The sequence below is a fragment of the Phalaenopsis equestris genome, unplaced genomic scaffold, assembly GCF_001263595.1.
Source record: "Phalaenopsis equestris unplaced genomic scaffold, ASM126359v1 Scaffold220266, whole genome shotgun sequence".
Classification (NCBI taxonomy): Eukaryota; Viridiplantae; Streptophyta; class Magnoliopsida; order Asparagales; family Orchidaceae; genus Phalaenopsis; species Phalaenopsis equestris.
This window is the reverse complement of record NW_018238562.1, coordinates 204478-224221: the sequence shown is the minus strand read 5'-3', so window position 1 is coordinate 224221 and position 19744 is coordinate 204478. Positions and strand designations below refer to the sequence as shown.

The 19744-nt window shown below is 34.6% G+C and overlaps 1 protein-coding gene across 3 annotated transcripts in view; it reads right to left on the bottom strand.

Moving 5' to 3' along the window:
• Window positions 1-19744, bottom strand: part of LOC110037489 — a 75648-nt gene that overhangs the window by 11881 nt on the left and 44023 nt on the right. For all 3 annotated transcript variants that reach the window (XM_020742144.1, XM_020742146.1, XM_020742145.1), the window contains exons 11-14: window positions 18837-19053; window positions 18001-18102; window positions 17621-17746; window positions 6016-6067 (exon numbers count right to left, since the gene is read on the bottom strand). In XM_020742144.1, coding sequence (XP_020597803.1) covers window positions 6016-6067; window positions 17621-17746; window positions 18001-18102; window positions 18837-19053 — 497 coding nt within the window. The remainder of the gene's footprint in view (window positions 1-6015; window positions 6068-17620; window positions 17747-18000; window positions 18103-18836; window positions 19054-19744) is intronic.

The following is a 19744-nucleotide window of genomic DNA, read 5'->3' as shown; positions in this document are numbered from 1 at the left end:
TGATTCTTCCTCAATAGCAATGGGTGGTCAGCACAATTGGATATGTACCTGTAGTATGGTGTTCTTCATCAGGAACTGTTGGGTTGGAAAGAGGCTCGAGTTGCATCTTCTCAACAGGGATGGTAAGTGGCTGATCTTTAGCTATAACTGACCTTAGATGGGGATGCAAGCGATAGCAAATAATAGAACTGTGGCCAAATATATTACAATGAGAGCAATGAAGAGGGTGTGGTTCTATTTCAACCTTTTGTCAATGCCCGTTATGAGTGGTTCCAATACATACTTCATCCAGAGCTAGTTGAGTGATATCTCTCTTAACTAAAACACAAGCCACAGAGGGTCTGACGACAACAAGCGTAAGACTATCAACCTTGAGAGACTCATCATAAGCAATTGCTAAGAAGTAGAGAATTTCCAAGTTGAACATATGTAATTTTAACCCCAGAAACTTTATCCAAATAGGAATGATAGGGGACATCGCTTTTGGATCAAAATCAATAATACACTTCAGAATTTTCATATGAAGGTTGTCGATCTTAATAACTTTTCGAGAAAAAATGTGAGTGTAATCAGATTCGTAAGATAATTGAATAAGTATATGTCGATCGTCAAATAAACCAATACTCCAACTGTCCAATAGCTTCATAGCATCAAAATCTTTCCGAATGATCTCAAGTTTTGGGAAACCATAGAGAAATTTCCCCAATAGAGAAAAACACCAAGAAGACGTGATAGTACTGGTTTCAACCTCTGTGAGAATAATAGCATGTTTCTCATTTTTTTACCAAGCTTTTTAATGAAAGTGTGATCACCACCACTTTCAAGAGCCTCTGGAAAGATTGTAAAACATTGCAGGACTTGTCAATACAAAAACTAGTCTCTAAAGTTGAAAGAGAAGCACGAGTAGGAATAGGAAAGTCGCCGGCAAGTGCAGTGGCATAGAAACGAATCGTCGATGTCATCTCCACGACAAGATGGTGTCTGTCGGGCAAGAGAGCAAACAGTCGCATCGTCTGGAAGGAGACGATTGCGAAGGAGAAGTATCGTCGACTACAGAAGACGATTGCGAGAAGGAAGAGTCGTCGTCTAAGGGAATCAGACGTCTAAGCTACTGGAGACGACAACGAGTGATAACAAAGGCGAGTGTCGTCGACTATGGGTGAGATGTCGTCAAGTAGAGACGACGCGAGCCGCGACTACGAGGGCAAGTGTCGCCGACTACAAAGACGACGAGAGCAAGCGTCAACAACAAGATTTCAGCAAGCGAGCGTCATCGAGAAAGTTGCAAGGACGTGTAAACGTCGTTGCAAAATTCGACGAAGAGAAAGTGAGAAAACGAGGAATCACCGCAAAAAAGGTCGAAAAACATTGATAAATTTTAGTGAGTGGGTGCAAATGATCCACTCACAAGGTATACAAACACATGCAAAAAAGGTCCAAAAGTAATATACATGTGTAAAGTGAAAATGGCGGACGACTGCTCTGCTAGGGTTTCAAATGTTTCGAATGGCGATTGTCATTAATTCTATCGCTCGAAGCTTCCTCTCCTTTCTGCTTCGTCAGCTCGCGCCCGTTTTCGTCGGCATTCGTCTGCGTCTCGAAGACGTTCACATCTACTCAACGAGTCCAACCGCTCGACATCTGCTTCCCGCTTCGGTCTCCGACAAAGCTGCTCGACCCCAATTCGGCGTCACGTCTTCTGCTCAGCTCTGCCTCCGGCGTCTGCGACAGAGCCGCTCGTCAACCCATTTTCGTGAAGCTTCTCACTGTTTTCTTGCCGCAGCAACTTCGTTGTAGCTTAACGCCGACAGCTCTCCTTGCTTTGATGGCGCCTCCTTGTTTGGTTGAGTCGGACAAAGTCTCATTTGCCCACGTAGTTGGTAACCCTCAAGTGAAGTTCACAGTGGGATTCCCCTCAAGTTATAAGGTATCTCGTGAATGTACAAATGGTTGTCCATTTATTAAAAAGGGAAGTAGAAAGGGTGGAAAATAAACAATTTTTTTTTCTGAATCAGAAATTTCTTCTCTGACGAAAAAATTCAAGTTTGCTCTTATTAGAAAATTTCAGTGGGGACACCCTCTTATGGAGGTTAGTGTCGATGATCTTAAGCTAGTAGGCAAGTGGAAAGTGAGACTCGTTGATAGGAGACATATGTTGATCCTACTAACAGTGGTTGAAGACTACACCTGAGTTTTCTTCAAGAAATATCTTATATCGAAGGCAAATCAATAAAGTTACTCAACTGGTCTCTTAATTTCAACCCAAATCATGAAACTCCCACTGTACCGGTATGGTTTAGTTTTCCTGGTCTCAAGCTGTATTTTTTTCACCATCTGGTTCTCTACTCTATTGGGGTCATCCTTGGGGATCCTTTGAAACTAGATCTGCCTACATTCAATCTAACCAGACCCTCGGTGGCCAGAATACTTGTGGAAAAGGATATATATATATATACATATATATATATATATGTATGTATATATATGTATGTATATATATGTATGTATATATATGTATGTATATATATGTATGTATATATATGTATGTATATATATGTATGTATATATATGTATGTATATATATGTATGTATATATATGTATGTATATATATGTATATTTATCTATGCGTGTATATGTGTATATTTACGTAAGACTAAAACCGAAAACCTATATATAAAACTAGAGTTAATGATCTAGGCTATCAAAAATAGAAATTCAGGATTCAATCCCGATAAATTTTGGCACATTAAAGGCTCTGATAGTCACATAAAGCCACTTAATTTAGAAGTTGGAAGCATATTAATAATTTTATATTTATAAAAGAATGGGACTAGGTAGGAGGTGCAAATACTTTTCACAGCAAAATAAAGGCATAGTATTGCTTTTCCTCTTATTTAATGAATATAGATAATGCCCCTCGAAGAAGAGAAACCATTAAGATGTAAGAATTAATATTCGGAATAAGCACGGCCAAGAGATAAAAGGCCCAGTTAAACAAGCCTACATATGAATTAAGTTACAAAGAAGATTGCAATTCCCTTTAAATGCAAAAGAAAATTATTTAGACCAAAAGAATAAGTACACTATGAAGTCGAACTAAAAACCTTGAGGATCAGTAATACATATGTAAGAAAATTTCACTAATAATATAAACGTATAAGGAATTCACTAATCGAACGGAAAAGCCACTATGGTTTACCATGTACCCAAGAAAGCTTTGGTACTCAAAAGATAAGCGCAGCCAACCCATCAAAACAATAATAACTAATCTGCCTTCTATACAATGTCATCATCATTTGCCTTACTCCAATTATTTGAGGTCAGCTTCATGAATCTTTATTTATCATAAATTAAGCTACCTGAGGTATTAAATCAACCCTTCTCAAATTATCTTAGACAACTTCTATCCCTAGTATCTAAAGACTAACTTTCTTCTTAATCTTTCAATACGAATTTTATCAAACCTTCAAATGATGCATTTTCTATCATTCAATGTAAATGTCGAAAAATATCTAGTCTATTTCATACAAATGACACACAAATCACTCTTCTAATATAATTATTTGTTAATTTATCCTTCATAAAATTGCCACACATCCATTTTAACATTCTCCTTTTTGCCACGTTCAACCCAAGAATCGATATTTTTTTAATAACTTAACATTTCAATCCATACAATAATATTGACCATATTATAATTTTGATTAAATATCAAAGATATTTTCATTTTGTGTAATACTTCTAAGAAACTTCCATTAGCTACCCAATCTTAAAGCTATAAGTAATAGGCTTATTTATGTCCAAAACTTTCTATAGGATAGATCCAATGAACTTAACATATCACACCATAAAAATTATATCTTCAAACAATATTATCGGATAATTATCAAAATCACATCGATTAAAAATGCTTCGCATAATTTTATCTATCTTTTAAATAGTTTCTCCATGTACTTAAATTTTAGATATTTTAGCGCATGACTCGTCATTAAAACTATATCACATAAAGATATATGTACATATACACACCAAGACATTCACTATGATTATCATTTACAAGTATCACTATAATCAATATAAAAATATATGAACTCAATATTGACCATTGATGTAATCATATAATGTTAGAAACTCTTTAATCACTTCAAAACTTTTGATATTAATTGGTGCTGAAACATATCCATTTTAAATATATTCAATAATTATTTGGCACACATTTCTTTCTTAACGCATACCAAACAAAATTTAGAAAATATCTTTTTTAATGCATATCAAATAAATTTTAGAGATATTCGATCATATTCCTTCTAAAGTATACTAAAAATTAAATAAATTATTTCTTGAAACTATATATATACACTACTTATCATGACACAAATAGCACTTTTAAAAGCTAAATTGATTCTTTGAAACTATTATACTTTATGTTTCAATACTCTCCTATAAATTCATGATATGACTCAAAAATTAATTTCTCCATAAATAACATACTTTTGAATAAATATTGATACCAAAATGTTATTTCTCTAGTTATTTGTCATCCTCCCATTATTCTAAATTTATTAAAAAGCTTTGTGGGTCAAACTGTCAAAGAATTCCCTATAACTCTTCAATTCTTAATAAGTGTCTCAAACGGTCCTAAAATTTTATCTTTACCGATCATATTTAAAACTAAAACTATTTTGACATTTTTTTATCAATCAATAATATAGCTCAATATTTTATTCATTATGGTCTTCCAAATTAAATGTTTACTTAAAACTTACATTTAATTATTTTTCAAAGCAATTCTATCTTTCTTTAATATCTTTAGCTTTAACCAAAATTTTATTCTCTTCAACTTTGATGTATTTAATTGAAACCTTTAGATATCTTAATCCATGTTTTGCCTATTCTATATAACTCTTACTCTTCCTTGATGCCATGCCTATAAATTATAAACGTTGGAGGTTTTGCATCACAAAATTTTTAGCTTCCTTATTATCAATATAAGTCCCAATATTATTTAATTTTTATCAGTATTTAAAAGAACATTTTAGTTTCATAAATACAATTTATGCCTCTTCACTCCACTACCAAGTCTCCCAACAAGTGTAGAAACTATTTCTAGACACTCGACATCATAACAATACTTTCAATGGAACTATCTTATCCCACGTTAGACTTAGCTCAACTAAAAGTTCTAATTTTTGTACCTTAGAAGCCTAATTTTAAAAATTAACTTCTTTTCAAATTCCACCAACTTATTAAATACATGTTCAAAGCAGATAAACAATTCAATTGCGCACATCTTTAGCATATATAACTTAAAGCTAATTTAATTTCCACTACTACTTCCTCCTTCAACATTGTCTATGTTCACTTTTCCATCTTAGATTTATAATTTTTTAATTATACCTTTGACTGCATTTGATCAAACTTGTTTCCATATTGCATTCCTATTTCTCCAACTTTTAGTGCACTTTCTATAGCCCTACATTTTCAACATAAGCCATCTTCGGTGTTTTAAATATTAGCACTTAAATTTCGGAAACAAGCAGGGCACTTGCCTCACTGCTTATCATCTTAAGTCAAGATGCTCACCTACGTTGTCTGGCCTGCCTCATTCAAAGTCCTAAGCAAGTGTAACGCTCATCTTTAACAACAATGGTTTGAAGATGTACAATGAATGATAGAGAATGTACTAAGGATTAAAAAGGAAAAGGAATAAACAAAAAGTAGCACAGATAATACTTATGCAAAAATATGTGCAACGAATTGATTTCGTATTAAAAGTATCATTTAATGGGAATGAATAGAGAACGGGAATTCATAAAGCCGACTCATATAGTTTGGATAGATCTTATTGATGATGACAAAGGTTATCAGCAATCACCAAACTGAATACTGAAATTTCTCATAAACCAATGAGAACTGCAAATAAGTTTATTTGAAAATCATAGTTTTAAAGAAAAGATAAAACACCATTTGTATGAGAAAAATAAGTAAGCTTTCTAACGTAAGAAAATACTTACAGTCGCCGTGGTGTCTGCTGCACGTGGTTGTACTCCTTTTAAACCAACAACCCTACAAGACCAGGGCACGGTTAAGAAAGCATTAAAACATACTAAAAAGGTGCAAGGATGATAAATTAAGGCAGAATTGTTCCTGTTTAAGCAATGTTTTTAATAATAATAATAATCATCATCATTTATATGCGTGGATTTTGATTCTCATATTTGCAAGATATACATCGTAGCATGCATTAGGAAGTTTGGGATCTAATGGCAAGTTTCTTGAGAATGTGTTTCACTAGCTTCCTATCTTTGATTGGGATGACTCACCTCAATCCTTCCTCAAACCCCTCAAAGGACTTTCTAAGTTGGACAATGCGACAACCATAGTCACTCAATTTAAGCACTTAAGATGTACCATGTCCCAACATCTATAAATACCCTATCTTTAGAATTCAAGAAGGGCAAAAAAAAAGAACTCAAGTTACAAACTCAAGACTAAAAATTTATACGTCAGGAAATTTTGTAGTAGAAAAGACAGAAGTAAAGAGAGATGTAATAGAAAAGACAGAAGTTAAGAGAGATGCAATAATTACTATTGTAATTCCTCTCTTTTTTTCTCCGTGAATATCTTGCCTCCCTGTCTTATAGCGGACGTAGGCCAATCGGCCAAATCAATTAAAAAGTTCAACAATTATTAGCAACTAGAAAAATTCGCAAACCAACAACCTAGGAAGATTTTCCATGGGTCTTAAAATTTTCCTTCAAGCTTGCAGATAGAAATGTTTTCTGAGGTGGGATGTTGCAGATCCTTCAATCAATCAATCTATCTATCTATCAATCAATCAATTAATCAATCTATCTATCAATCTATCAATCGAATCGATCTATCTATCTATCGATCTAGCGATCTATCGATCCATCCATCCATCCATCGCTCTATCCATCCATCGATCGATCCATCCATCGATCGATCAATCCGATCCATCCATCCATCCATCGCTCTATCCATCCATCCATCCATCGATCCATCCATCGATCGATCAATCCATCGATCAATCCATCCATCCACCCCTCCATCCATCACCTAATTTTTCTGTGCGGACTCCCGACGTAGCTCTAGGTGCGGCGGAAGTTATTCTTGAGTTATTTTCAGGTTATTTCTGGGTTATTTTCAATAATCCCGAAATAACCCAGAAATAACCTTTGGTCTTTATTTTTAGGTTATTTCTGGGTTATTTCGGGATTATTGAAAATAACCCAGAAATAACCTAAAAATAACTCAGGAATAACCTCCGCCGGACGTAGAGCTACATCAGGAGTCCGGACAGAAAATGCGCTCTTGTTTGTCTGTCTGTCATCTATCTAGGGAGTCAGCTAACAAATCGGTGAGGTGCGTACCATTACCAGAATTAACCAAAGTATCATCCATTAAATTCCTTAGCTCAAGTAGAGCTCAAGTAGATCTTCAGTAGATCTTCATTCTTCTTCTTCCTTCTGAAAGTGTAAACCTGTCATTCCTCATCCGAAGTTTGATCATTCAGATGAGGTGGTAGAGCCGTAGCAGAAGGATTGTCAACTGTTGTACCCACAATAGTTTGTAGTATATGTGAAGTATGAGTTGTCGCCGCTATACCGGATACTTACTGAAGAAGGAGAGTTGCAAGGTTATTTTGATTATCAGTCCAAACACTATCATTTGAAGGTAAGGATCCTTCAGTATTGTTTTCAATAGGATTTGAAGGTAAAGGTTGCCCAGCAGAGCTATCCAGCATCACATTAACAATATTGTCAAGGGGGGTCCACAGGAGCAATTAGATCAATCACCAAATCCTATTTTGTGACAGTTTTCTCCCCAGGTGGAGCAGATATGTCTTGAGCACTGGGATTAGACCCCTCCTTATTGGCTTGAACTTTAAGTTTTAAATTAGGATGAAGCTTGTGACATTTATCAAGGGTATGCCCAAACATCTTATAATGGGTACAACAAGGTTTGTGTTCCATGACGATTTGTTGACAATATCCATTACGAGTTGTGCCCAGCCAGACTTCAATAATATCAGGTAAAGAAATATCCCTTTCCACAAGTATTCTGGCCACAGAAAGTCTGGTTAGATTGAAAGTGGGTAGATCTAGCTTCATAGGGTCCCCAAGTATGACACCAATAGAGTAGAGAATGTGATAATTAAAAAAGTGCAGCTTGAGACCAAGTAGACTAAATCATATCGGTACAGTAGAAGTTTCATGATTTGGGTCAAAATAAGGATACCACTCGAGTAACTTCATTGACTTGCCTGCAATACTAAGATATTTTTTGGAGAAAATATGTGAGTAGTCTTCAGCCACGGTTAACTGAATCAACACATGTCTCCCACCCATGAGTCCCACTTTACACTTGTCTACTAGTTTGAGATCATCAACACTCTTTCTGATAATTTACATAGATGGGTGCCCCCACTTAAATTTTCCAATAATACTGAATTTGAATTTCTCAGTCATGGTTGAAATTTCTAAGTCAGAGAAAAAGAATGATGTTTTCCCACCTTTCCTACTTGGCTTTTTAACAAAATGGCAATCACTTGTACCATCACGATAATCCTTATAGTTTTAGGGGAAGAAAACCGCCGACTCCACCTGAGGATTACCCACCACGTGGGCAAAGAAGGCTTTGTCAGGTTCAGAAGGAGGGAGCGCCATCAGAGTAGGGACCTACTAGAAAATCTAGATATAATCGCAGCGATGTGTGAAAGAAAGTGAAGCTGTCGGCGCCTCCTACTACAAAGTCCCGAAAAACTCGAAAGCAGGGAGTGGCGAACAGATTGCAACTGTCGGCGTCGAAACAGACAAGGCAGAAACAACACAGACGCGAACGTGCAAAGCTGTTGGAGTTGAAATCAAAATAGCGAGACGCAGAACAAAGAGCAATAACGACGCGAGGCGACGAAGACGGAGAAGATGCAGTGAGGAGAAGACGACACCGGAGAAGAAGCAGCAAGGATGTGATATGAAACGTCGTAACAGTTGCTAGGGTTAGCCATGAGTCGAAACCTAGCAGAGCTGATAGCAGGAGAAGACACGCCATATATATATATATATATATATATACATTGATGATCAGTATTTTTAAAAAATTTAATTGACTACAAGGCTATAAAGATTTATATTCAATTAAAAGTAATATTTAAGAAAATAGAATAAAAATTATTAAATTATATTCAAATCATGTTTTAACATAAACAATAATTTTTAAATCTTGTCTCAACCCTTAACATCTTATGGCTGCGTGATTAGGGTTGTCAAAACGACTCTTCGTTCGTGAACAACTCGTGTTCAGCTCGTTAAGCAAACGAGTCGAACACGAATACACTTTTTGAGCTCGAAAAATAAACAAGCCGAACACGAGCTTAGCCAAGGCTTGCTCTTTTTCGGCTTGTTTACACCCCTAGTTAGGATAGATAAAAATGTTATTGCTAGTGCTTTTTCAAGCAATTTTTAAAAAAAATACCAAGATAGAGGGTATAAAAGCATGAAGTCCATTTTTCTAACAACTTTCACCCTCCACTATTATTGTTCAATGGTAGAATTTAAAGCTAAATGCATACTATTTGTTACATTTTTACATTACCAATACCTTTAAGCTACTTTAAATTCTAGGCATTCAAATTTTGTAACGAAGGGTTAAAGACGTGAAAGGAAAATGGCCACATGCATTCAGACAAAAAAAATGATGGGACTTACTGTGGCCCTGATATGGTTTGTGGACAAACAAAAAATTAAATGATAACTTTTGTGCTATATGAAAAACGAGAACAAAATTATCAACAACAATATTATCATCATCATTATTAAGGGTGTCTGAAGCGACTGTTGTTTTTTGAAAAAGCTGTTGTGAAGCTGCTTTTCAGAGAACCAGTTTCACGGGTGCTGTCAAAAAGCTTTTCTTGGAATAGCGGGAGTCTTTTTAGATAATCTGGTGTGCTACAGACTATAAAAAAAACTATTTTACCCTTATATATGTAATTTTACTAAATAACTGTAGTTTTCAAAATAATTGCAACAGAATAACAAAAACATGCCAGCAATACAAAAACACATTAAGAAATCCAATTTTCCCAATACAAAAATTTTAAGTTATCCTTTCACGCATATAACCACAATAATAAGAACTACAAAAATAACTAGCAAAGTTATAATGGTGTCGCCATTATATTCAGATGATCAAAACTTAATATTTTTTTTTTTGCAGCATTTCTCCTCACTTGATCACTATCCGAAGCAAACTCTTCTATATCATCAGCCTAACGAAAATATCTACATCTTCATGTGCCCTAAGACAACAATAAAATCTGGTCTCATAGCTCCATTCTGTTATTGATGTGTGATATAAACACTGCATACCACAATAGCAATACATGGTTCTTTAAGTACTTATGACCTTAAACTCATTTTTCCTGTGCTATAATAAATTATGATTTTAATTGACAAAAAAAACTTAATGTGCAATAAAATAATAAGAACATACTTGGTTTCCTAATTAGAAGAAAACATAGCAAGTAGATATCAACATATTCTCAAGACAAAATGCTACAAAAATATAAAATGTAGACATCTATGAATCCTCAAAAGATCTAAAATTTTTATTCTACAAGATGTTACAAACGGTACATAAAAACACAATAAATTTACTAAAGCATCTGTAATCTCTTCTATTAAATGGATCATCTCATGAACATCATTCCCTTTGGATGTGTTGAAGTCATTCGTCCAAAGCCTTTATCAAGCAAAGATTGCCCGACCCGATGTTTGAATGTTTCGACAGATATGCATGTTGGATCATCATCAAATATCCTAAAATTAATATCATCTCAAGATAGATGTATCTGTATAAAACTATGTAACGATGTTGCTGCAAGAACTATCTTCACATTTTTTGAAAACAAATGTTGGCATTATCTTGGAATATGATCCATTTCTACTTTCATACATTAAATGTTCTCTTGATAACATTTAGTAATGATGAGTATTTGAAGAATTCATTCCTCCCTCTAATTACTTCGTTTTTGCGCTCAAAATCAAGAAGGTGGTACCTTTTGTCAGGGAATCACTTTAAAAAACAACGTTGCAATGGATATCCTGAATCAACGAGATAATATTTTTCTGAATAATAACATTTTTACTACATATCCTTAAATCAAACGCTTCATATAAGATCATGTGTACTAACCTGGTGGATGCATTGGAAATTCGTATTCACATTGTCGTGTTGAAACTTTGCATATTCATGAACACTCCTTTCTCATTCAGTCATCAAGAATGTAAAGCATACATTGAAATCACAAACTACTAAGATATTCTGTGTAGCAGCTCGGCACCGTCCGATATTGTAATCTTGTCATCGTTACCAACAAGTGCATCGATATGTAATGTCGTCAATTGCTCCAATACAATCTTATTTAAAAACTTTGTTGAAACATTATTTTTTATTGTAAAATACTAATTAAAAAAATAATTAAAAATACTAATAACTTGAACAATGACATGTACCTTGTATCGCTATGGATTTCTCTCAGTATATGCAAAAATGCATAATCTATGAGTTTCACAATGTTGGTTGAAAATTATACCACACAATATCGAAATATATGTTGATCGACTTTATGGACTGCTAAATCGCTCAGAAGCAGTACGAATGGACTCATTGTGTTTCAATATATAATGTGACGACAAGAACTTCCTTGGATATAAAGCGAGATGATCCATGCAAACCATTATAGCTTTGCAATTCATCCAGCAAATCACAAAAAATTGTTTTCAACATCTAAAACATACTATGAATTCCACTTGGATATGCTTCCAGCAGCTAAACAACCCACATGTCACCCCCTAATGATGATGATGCGCACTATGTCTTGCACAAATTTGTCTGTTACTAAGACATATTTGTTGTAATTAGAATTGTTGCTCGTTCCATTATTTCTATAATTTTCTCTTCGTCTGATGGGTAGATCTGGTTATTGTATGCATGTTAGAATAAATAAAAAAATAAATTATGTTATAAGACGTAAATGTTGAAATGACTCATAATTAAAATACTACAACTAGTGCAAACCATAAAAACTGAAATGTCACATAAACAAGACAACATATTGTTCGGCATAAAAATGTAAATTATACAAATCACAATCTGAAATAGTAACAAAAAAAACAATCTAGCTAGGCTGATTGTCTAAAAAAATGGAGGTAAGAAATCCTCCATTTTGACACCAGCGTGAAAAAAGCATCCCCCATAGTTCAATCCTCTAGAAGTTTTATAGCGAATAAATACAAAGGCATATCATCAAATATCTCGATAATAGAGTCCAATAGCTTCACAACATCTAAGATAGTTGTGCGAGCACATGATGTGATACTGGTGCAGGTAGTTACAAGTTGTGATATCCGGTGAGATAAATGTGCCGCCCCAATCTTCATTTTCTTTTTACGCTTCTGGCTGGAGGGTGCATAATGCTTGGAATAACTTGATTCACCTTGCTCTCTATCCTATGATGCTTCCTCCAGGACTTCAGTGGAATAAGCAAATAAGGGATGAAGGTGGGGTCATGTGTTGTAGCCACAACACCGAGAAACACAGTATCAAGTTTTTCCTCAAGCTCAGAGTCTATGCCAAAAAATCTAAATTTTTGTGCATTAGGTGGAACTACAATTGATAAAAATACAGTTCAATAAAATCACAGTTTAATAAAATTACAATTCAATAAAATATTTTCTACTTACTGAAATTTTTTTTATCTCCGCCCCTTTGATGCATCTACTTTTTTCTTAACAAGGCCCGAACCTAGCCAGTAGCCCTCTCATCAACTCCTTTCACAAGTTTCAATCTTTTTACAGTTAATTTAATTTGTTCTTCAATTGAGTTTATTGATACAATCTTCCTGTTTTTTCATGAAAGGTTTTGGAAATGTTTTGTAACCTTCTATATTAAAGTGTGCGGTTGGTCTATTATTAATTTCTCTCTTTCAAGGATAAATCACAGAATATGATCTTTACTTCCCTCTCCAAAATAGCTAATATTCATAATTCCTTTTGTTTATTCATCTAATATATCATGTAGATAAAACATTTGGACGAAAGAATATAATTGAGAAATTTATAAAATAATTATAAAAACTGAAACAGAATTCAAAAAAAAAAAACAGCATATCAAATTAGAGCTTAGTGGGATCAATTTATCAAAAAAAAAACACAATCCAAGATCACCAATTATATCATTACATACTTTAAGATGAGGTAGTATCTGTGATTAAAGGCGACGTGTGATCTAAAACCAGGTAGTATCCATAGTTAACACTGTGATGTGTGCTTTAAAATCAGGAAATATCTGTAAACGACAATGGCATATGTGATTTAAGACTAGGTAGTATCCATAGTTAAAAATGTGATGCGTACATTTAGACTAGGTAGTATATGTAACAAACAAGCGGTATGGCGACAGAGCACTATCGATGCTCTGCTCGCTTGGTCGTGTTTGTCGCACTGCTCTGCCCGTGTTTTCGCATTTCCTTTCAGATGACGTCTCCTCGCTTTCTGTCCGATATAATCTTTTCGGCAGAGATGGTTATCCATTCCTATACTACTGCACTTGCAGACGACCTCTCGATTCCTACACGTGCTCCTCTTTCAGAATCAGAGACTGGTTTTCGTATAGGTAAATCTTGCAATGTTCCTCAATCTTTTCACGATGCTCTTAAAGATGGTGGCAATCACACATTCATAAAAAAATTGGAGAAAAAAAATGGTAAGTCTGCTCTTATTCTCACAGAGGTTGAAACCAGAACTCTGGCGTCCTCTTGGCGTTTTTCTCTAGTGAGAAAATTTCTTTATGTCAACCTAAAATTGGAGATCATTCGGAAAGAGTTTGAGGTCATGAAGCTATTGAGCAGTTGAAATATTGGTTTACTCGACTGTCAGCACATACTGATTAAGTTGTCTCATGATGTTGATTATACCCGCATCTTTTCTCGGAAAGTTATCAAGATCAACAACTGTTATATGAAAATTCTGAAGTAGACTGCTGGTTTCGACCCAAAGGCGGAGTCCCCTATCATTCCAGTTCAGATAAAATTTATGGGGTTAAAATTACATCTGTTCAATTTGGAAATTCTCTACTCCTTAGCAACTGCTTACGGTAAGTCTCTCATGGTCGATAGTCATACACTTGTTGTCACTAGACTCTCTGTGGCTTGGTGTGGGAGGGTATCCCTCAACCAACTACGGATGAAGTGTGGAATGGAACCACTCACAACGGATTTTAGCAAAAGGTTGAAATCGAACCACACCCTCCTTATTGCTATCATTGAAGTATATTTGGCCACAGCTCTATTATTTGCTATCGTTTGCATCCTTATCTAAGGCCGAATATCGCTAAAGAACAGCCACCTATTATCCTTGTTGAGAAGATACAACCCGATCCTCTTCCGAACACCACAGTTCCTGAAGAAGAACAACATACTACAGCTACAGATCCAGTTGTGCTTATACCACCCACTATTATGAAGAAGACTCCCTTACATGTCAAGACACATGAGAGTGCTCCTTTGATCCAATAGCAGATCAGCCGGACAACATGTTGTTGCTTCTAATGTTCAACAATCTGCACATCTCCAGCACACGTAAGACCAAGATCTTCAGAAAAGGAATGGTAGGTCTATTCCAACTTTCGGAAGAGGAATGACAGGTCTATTCCAGGAGGAAGAAGAAGAATGGAGGTCGACTCCAGCTAGGGAACATATTGGATGATACATTGGTTACTACTTGCAATGGCAATTATCTTACCAACTTATTAGCTTGTTCCTTCTCTAAAACCAGAGGCAAAGGCAAAACCAAATTGGGTTGCTCTCTAGCCACCTGATACTTTGTATTTCAGCATTTTTAGGCTAATTCTTTATGTCTCTACTGTACTTTTCTGTATTTTCTAGTTTTGGAACCACTTGTGATTTTGGTGTGAACATGGTGCCATGTTTGGGCCCTTCAACACATTGTATCGGTATTTTCCTTTCTAGTTAATATATTAGCCTTTTTGGGCTTTCTATATATATATATATACACATATCAAACAGTTAAACTATAATATTTACTTATATAACACTCAAACCCTTAACATCACATATATAAATTTTTTATGCAAGATAGATAAAGCCCAAGTGGCAATCAATTAGTTCAAATGGTAAAAACCAAATCACTACAGCTAGGAAAACCAAGAAGCCCAACAGCACAACCTCTTGAATTTTCAAGAGAGAAGCACCGAACCGCCACCATCACATAAACAACAAGAACCAAACCATCGTCACTTACATGAATCTCTAAACAATAATTTATATGAGTTCATAAACAAGTATATGTAACAAAACAAGCAGAAAACAAAAAATGTTTAATTCATGAACTAATATTGAAACAAAAGAGGTTACTTTTTGAATCAATGATCAATCTCATACACAAATATTAAATTATCAATAAATATAATTTAAGATCAAAACTCAGAACCATGAAAAATGATAATGGTCATCTGAACATATAAAATCTTTTTGTCAACTTCACTATAATTCAAACCATACAAAAGAACTCATGTAATTCCATAGACTTTCATACATATCATATCTTGATAAAAAAAAATGCAACAAGGAAGAGTGGGTGTAACAAATAATCAACATGAACATCATAATTCTATATGAAGAATATCTGTAAGAAATAAAAATGAGAAATATAACATCATCAATGGGCAAACAATGAAGGAGGGCAGAGAGTCCGTGTAGATGAATTTACAAGCATAAGAATAGTGTGACGTGCATGTAAATTTCCCTTTAAATGCAAAATAAAGGCCCAATGACAATCAAATACTTCAAACGGCAAGAACCAAACCACCACAGAGAGAAAAACCGAAAAGCACAAGAGCACAACTTCTTCAATTTTATGAGACAAGCACCAAACCACCACCACCACATAATAGAGAGGAAAACCAATCGGCACCACCTCAAACACCAAATCACCAACAAAAAGAAAAACTGAAAAGCTCAATAGAGAAAACAAATGGGTAAAATGAAAAACAACATAGCACCACCACAGAGAACAACCAAGAAGCCCCATCCGTGCCATCTCAAGCACCAAACCACAAACAAAGAGAAAAATTTATGGTATTCAATATAGCACCTCAAGCACCAAACCACCTCAAGAAATACATCACCTCAAAACGAGCAACATACCACCTCAAGTACCAAATCACCAATAGGTGAATCGAGAAGATCAACAAAGAAAACAAAAAGGTAAAACAGAAAGCATCAAATCACCACCACAAAAGAGAATCGAGAAAGGAAGGAGAATAATACTACATACATAGAGAGGCAATGAGAGACAACAACAGCAAAGACGAACGGAGGAGAGAAGGGGACAAAAAACCGCACTGTTGCCCTAAAACCAAAGACGAATGGTGGGAAAAGGGGTCGAACGAAGGGTATTATCAGGGAAATAGAGGGTCATTTAGCGAATTGTAAAGGGGTAGGTTAGTACTTTCGCAACCAGACCGTGGAACAAAGACAGTACCCTTCGTTCGCCATTTTGCCATTCCGACGGCGTGTGGAGCCGAAAACAGGCAAAAAGAGCTCTCCCAAATGACACATGAACTGCTTTTCAAACCGAAAAGCAGGCAAAGCGCCTTCCAAACGTACCCTTGGTCATTTCTTTGCAAATAAAAGTTGAGTAAGAAAAATTGCAAAGCAATTAAGATTTCATTTAAGATCTTCAGTTCATTATGCTCATCGTCTTCAAATAATGTAATATAATTACCATATGGTATTAATATTAATTCTGCTGGGGCAAACATAGAAATGACAAAGATGCTAAAGTATGCAAGAAAAAGAGATCTAGGCCATCGTAAATTTAGAAGGATGGGGCAATTCTAAAAACCAGCATTTAGATATTTTCTTCCTTTCAAGCAATGAATTTTAGCTATTTTAAACATTAGCCATTTACAATTTATGACTGATAGGGAATTACATGAGGATAAGTAACTCTATCCAACTAGCCACTTACATATTGTTGATAGACATTGCTAACATCCAAACAAGCTTTGGAAAAACTACACAAGTAAAAAATAAAGGCACTGTACGCAAAAAAAATTTAGCCATAACAATTTCTGGCTTCATTTAAACAAATATATAATAAGAAAGAAATCCGTTGAGAGAAACTATCATATGATGAAATATATTGATCTCAAATGATGATGACATGAACTAATCTTATTCAAGTATAATCAGAAATACGGAAGAGTAAACATCATAACTGGTTTAATTCCATAAGCAAAAACATAAAAGGGAAATTTACATACCTAGCACACAATTCTTATGTATTTATATATCTCACCTAAACTTTTATATTTACATGCATAGCAGTTTGGTGCTTTAAACCTATGCATGAAAATGTGTATTTCACTTTAAGAAAGTAGTAATAGTGCTACTTTTTGTGTTTATTAAAGATTTGAGTGCTATGCATGTAAATATGAAAGTTTAGATGTGAGATATGTAAATACATTAGAGTTCTATGCTATAAATGTAAATGCCTCAAACATAAAATATACCAGCCACCACGTGGAGCGTCTGAATAAGAGCTAGGATCCATGGGGTCCAACACATCATCCTCTTTGTAGGCACGTTTTTTATAATCTTTTTTGCTACCTTTGCCAAATGGTGGTTTTGAACTTGTCCTGCACATCCAAAATTGGTAGTCATCCAGAAAGAAAAGAAATGTGTGCATTATGCTCAAATTGAAAATAACATTTCAACCCCTCGATTGAAAAAGTATGCTGGTGTTCTGTGGAATGCAAAGAAATACAATCAAAACTGAAAATTACATCTCCATCCTAAGATTCGAAAAGTGCACATCTGTTAATTAAAACATTCTCTAAACCCAAAAAGCTACTTGGATATAAACATGAAAGTGTAGAAGGATGCAGCATACCGTTGTTTAGAAGCAGCCATTGCAGGTGTTGCCGTACCATTACTCTGCTCCAAAGAATTCATATTTGAAATAGCATATTGTTGATAAGGAAGATTGAGAACCCTGGATAAGCATCAAACAATGCTTTGACGTATACAAAGGAAGGGTGGAAACTCTATATACATGATAAAAAGCTCTCCATATACATGAGTATAAGCTCTTTCAAAAGCTAAATTAAGAGAAAAGTGCCAAAAAGATCCATTGATTTTCTTTTGGGGTGTCATTTTAGTCCTAGAGTCTATAAAGTGTCAATTTAGTCTCAGACTATTTTAATGAAGGCTAAAATAATCTCGCATGAGGGTATTTCGGACCATATTAAAAGATTTTGGGGGCTAATTTGGCATTTCTATAGACAATGAGACTAAAATAATCCCATGTGAATAGTCAGGAGAATTTTTTTGCACTTTCCATGTTAAATTAACATAAATTAAGTATAGAGTAAAGTGATAAAATCGTCCCTTGACTATTTACATGAGGTCATTTTAGTCTAGAGTTTATAAAAAATCAAAATTAGTCATCCATCTCTCATTGTAAGGACTATTTTAACATATGTTAAAAGAGTCTAGGGAATTAATTGACACTTTCTATAAACTCGGGGACTAAAATGCCGCCCTGCAAAGAGTTAAAGATCCATTTTGATAATTTTCTCATAAAGTACATCTAAAAGATCTTAGAAAGAAACAAATAATAGACAAAAACAGACAGACAATCGATATAAAATAATGCAGTTATTTGTAAATTAATTAGAAGAAGTATTATTTTCTTTATGCATTAGGATGTGATATTCTTCAATATACCTTGTGCAGTGATTGCAATAACCCCATGTCATGACTAGGTCAAGCCCCCATCCACCACATCCCATGCATCTTGGATAACTTTGAGCTGGATCACCATTTCCAGTTGTTTGATTTCCAGCAGATATGGGATCAGCATTCTGTGGTATAGACCCATTTATTGCACTTGGCTTCTCCCACTGTGTTGCATTTGTCCTTCTATTGTAGTAGTATCTTTGGCCTGCTTATATGTTGAGATATGTATAATAAAACACTCCCGCCTAATATGAAATTTCTTTATAAGAAGATTTACATGTATACCACTCAATTCTTATGTATTTACATACATAACATCTAAACTTCAATTTTTACATATATGCCACCTTACCCATGCATGAAAAGGTGTATTTCAGTTTTAAAAAGTTAAAATTATGATATTTCTGAATATGAAAGATTTGGGTGCTATAAATGAAAAATAGTAAAGTTTAGGTGTTAGCTATGTAAATACATAGGAATTGGGTGGTATGTATGTAAATGCCCCTTATTTATTTAGCATTGAATGTCAAAGTGAATGGGGTCGTTAATTTGACTTGAAGATCAACAACCACTAAAAAATCAAATCCACTTTTTACTCAGATTAAGCTAAAATCTATGTCAACGAGCAAACTCATAAGCCTCAACTGATTTGGATTGAACGATAGATATATATACTATCTAGATATACTATATAGATATATACTATATAGATATATACTATATAGATAGATATATACTATATAGATAGATATATCTATCTATATAGATAGATATATCTATCAATATAGATATATCTATCTATATAGTATATATCTATATAGATACATATGCATAAATACATACACACCAACAATATTATACGTCAGAATAAATTTTTCACTGAGATTCTTTCAATT